The sequence below is a fragment of the Salvelinus sp. IW2-2015 genome, unplaced genomic scaffold (assembly GCF_002910315.2).
Source record: "Salvelinus sp. IW2-2015 unplaced genomic scaffold, ASM291031v2 Un_scaffold4978, whole genome shotgun sequence".
Taxonomy (NCBI): Eukaryota; Metazoa; Chordata; class Actinopteri; order Salmoniformes; family Salmonidae; genus Salvelinus; species Salvelinus sp. IW2-2015.
In genome coordinates this window covers 43785-46238 of record NW_019946246.1, presented here as the reverse complement: position 1 = coordinate 46238, position 2454 = coordinate 43785, and the positions used below count along the sequence as shown (strand labels likewise).

Sequence of the window (2454 nt, the reverse complement as noted above, 5' to 3'; positions counted from 1 at the left end):
AAATGATTGGCCACTCCGTGTRATTTCACAGATGAGTGATTCACAGTGATTTTACCATAACATGTCTGCCGTCGTAGTTCATCAGAACGACAGCTTTCTTATCGGACTGTTGGCACCATTATGAAGGATGTCACATTTAACGTCATTGATAATGTGCCTAGTCTAACTTGGCCACTGATTTCAATGTCTCATACTAAATATGAGATCTTTATAGTGAATCTGGATCACGGGTGGTTTGAAGACATATCTTTGGTGTGACTGTAATACGGGTTGATCAGAGCAGAAGATTTGCAGGCCTGTCTCCTCTCCTGCGTGTTTCTCCTGTCTCCTCTCCTGTCTCCTCTCCTGTCTCCTCTCCTGTCTCCTCTCCTGCGTGTTTCTCCTGTCTCCTCTCCTGTCTCCTCTCCTGTCTCCTCTCCTGTCTCCTCTCCTGTCTCCTCTCCTGTCTCCTCTCCTGTCTCATCTCCTGTCTCCTTATTGAGTTATGTTAAGCATAGCAGTTTGACGTCAGCAGAGCTTCTAACAAGTTCTAACTGGCATCTCTGATGTCACAATCCAACGCTACTTTGATTAGTTTAACAGATTAACTTTCTTGATTTCTTAGCTGGATAAAATACCTAGTCTTTGTGGTTGTGTTATGTGGTACTTATAGGCTACATTAGTTCATGTTAGAGACTGTTTTGCAACCAGAAGAGAGGGAGGAAGACTTGATACTGAACTGGATTATCTGCTAACTAGCTAGATGTGTATCAGGACTCCTGGGTCATATAAAGTCTGTGTTCTGCTCATCTCTTTATGGTTATATTGTTGTGTTCTCCCTCCAGGTACCAGGCAACTTCCACGTGTCGACCCACAGCGCCACAGCCCAGCCCCAGAGCCCTGACATGACACACCTCGTACACAAACTGGTCTTTGGGGAGAAACTACTGGTCAGTACAGTTCTATAGACACCCTCTCTATCTGAAACTACAGGTCAGTACAGTTCTATAGACACCCTCTGTATCTGAAACTACTGGTCAGTACAGTTCTATAGACACCCTCTGTATCTGAAACTACAGGTCAGTACAGTTCTATAGACACCCTCTGTATCTGAAAATACAGGTCAGTACAGTTCTATAGACACCCTCTGTATCTGAAACTACTGGTCAGTTACAGTTTCCTATAGACACCCTCTGTATCTGAATAACTTCACTGGTCGTACAGTTCTATAGACACCCTCTGTATCTGAAACTACTGGTCGACTTCTATAGACACCCTCTCTATCTGAAACTACTGTCAGTAACAGTTCTATAGACACCTCTGTATCTGAACCTACTGGCAGTACAGTTTCTATAGACACCCTCTTATCTGAAAACACGGTCAGTACAGTTCTATAGACACCCTCTGCTATCTGGAACTACGTCAGACACTCTAATAGACACCTCTCTATCTGAAACTAACGGTTTCAGTACAGTTCTATAGACACTCTGTATCTGAAACTATCAGTACAGTTCTATAGACCCTCTGATCGAAACTACTGGTCAGAACTTCTATAGACACCCCTCTGATCTGAAACCTTGTCAGTACAGTTCTATAGACACCCTCTTATCTGAAACTACGGTCGTACATTCTATTAGACACCCTCTATCTGAATACGGTCAGTACAGTTCTATAGACACCCTCTTATCTGAAACTACTGGTCAGTCAGTTCTATAGAACACCCTCTTATCTAAACTACATCGGTCAGTACAGTTCTATATGACACACCTCTGTATCTGAACTACTGGTCAGTACATTCTATAGACACCCTCTCTATCTGAAACTACTGGTCCAGACATTCTATAGACAGCCCCTCTTATCGTGAAACTACTGGTCAGTCATTCTATAACACCCTCTGTATCTGAAACTACGGTCAAGTACACTTCTATAGACACCCTCTCTATCTGAACTAACGGTCAGTACATTCTATAGACCACCCTCTTATCTGAAACTACATGGCAGACATTCTATAGACACCCTCTTTATCTGAAACTACGGTCAGTACGTTCTATAGACACCCTCTTATCTGAAACTACTGGTCAGACAGTTCTATAGACACCCTCTTAATCTGAAACTACTGGTCAGGACACTTCTATAGACACCCTCCTTATCTGATTGAACATCAACACAACACACCACACACTACACACACACACACCACAACACACACTTCACACACACACACACCTTCACACACACACACACTTTGCACCCCACACACACACACACACACAACACACACACACCACACACACACACACACACACATCACACACACACACACACCACACACACCACACACACCACACACACACACACACACACACACACTTTGCCCACACACACACACTTTGCACACACACACACACACTTTGCAAAACCACACTTTGCACACACACACTGCACACACAACAACTTTGCACACACACACACACA

The 2454-nt window shown here is 43.7% G+C and overlaps 1 protein-coding gene across 1 annotated transcript in view; it reads left to right on the top strand.

Moving 5' to 3' along the window:
* ergic1 (endoplasmic reticulum-golgi intermediate compartment 1) overlaps window positions 1-1124 on the top strand; it is a gene marked incomplete at its 5' end in the record, with an annotated part of 23207 nt that extends 22083 nt beyond the window's left edge. Inside the window, one exon of the mRNA XM_070441854.1 lies at window positions 832-1124. Within this exon, the coding sequence (XP_070297955.1) occupies window positions 832-947 (116 nt within the window). The remainder of the gene's footprint in view (window positions 1-831) is intronic.
* Between the last annotated feature and the right edge of the window lie 1330 nt (window positions 1125-2454).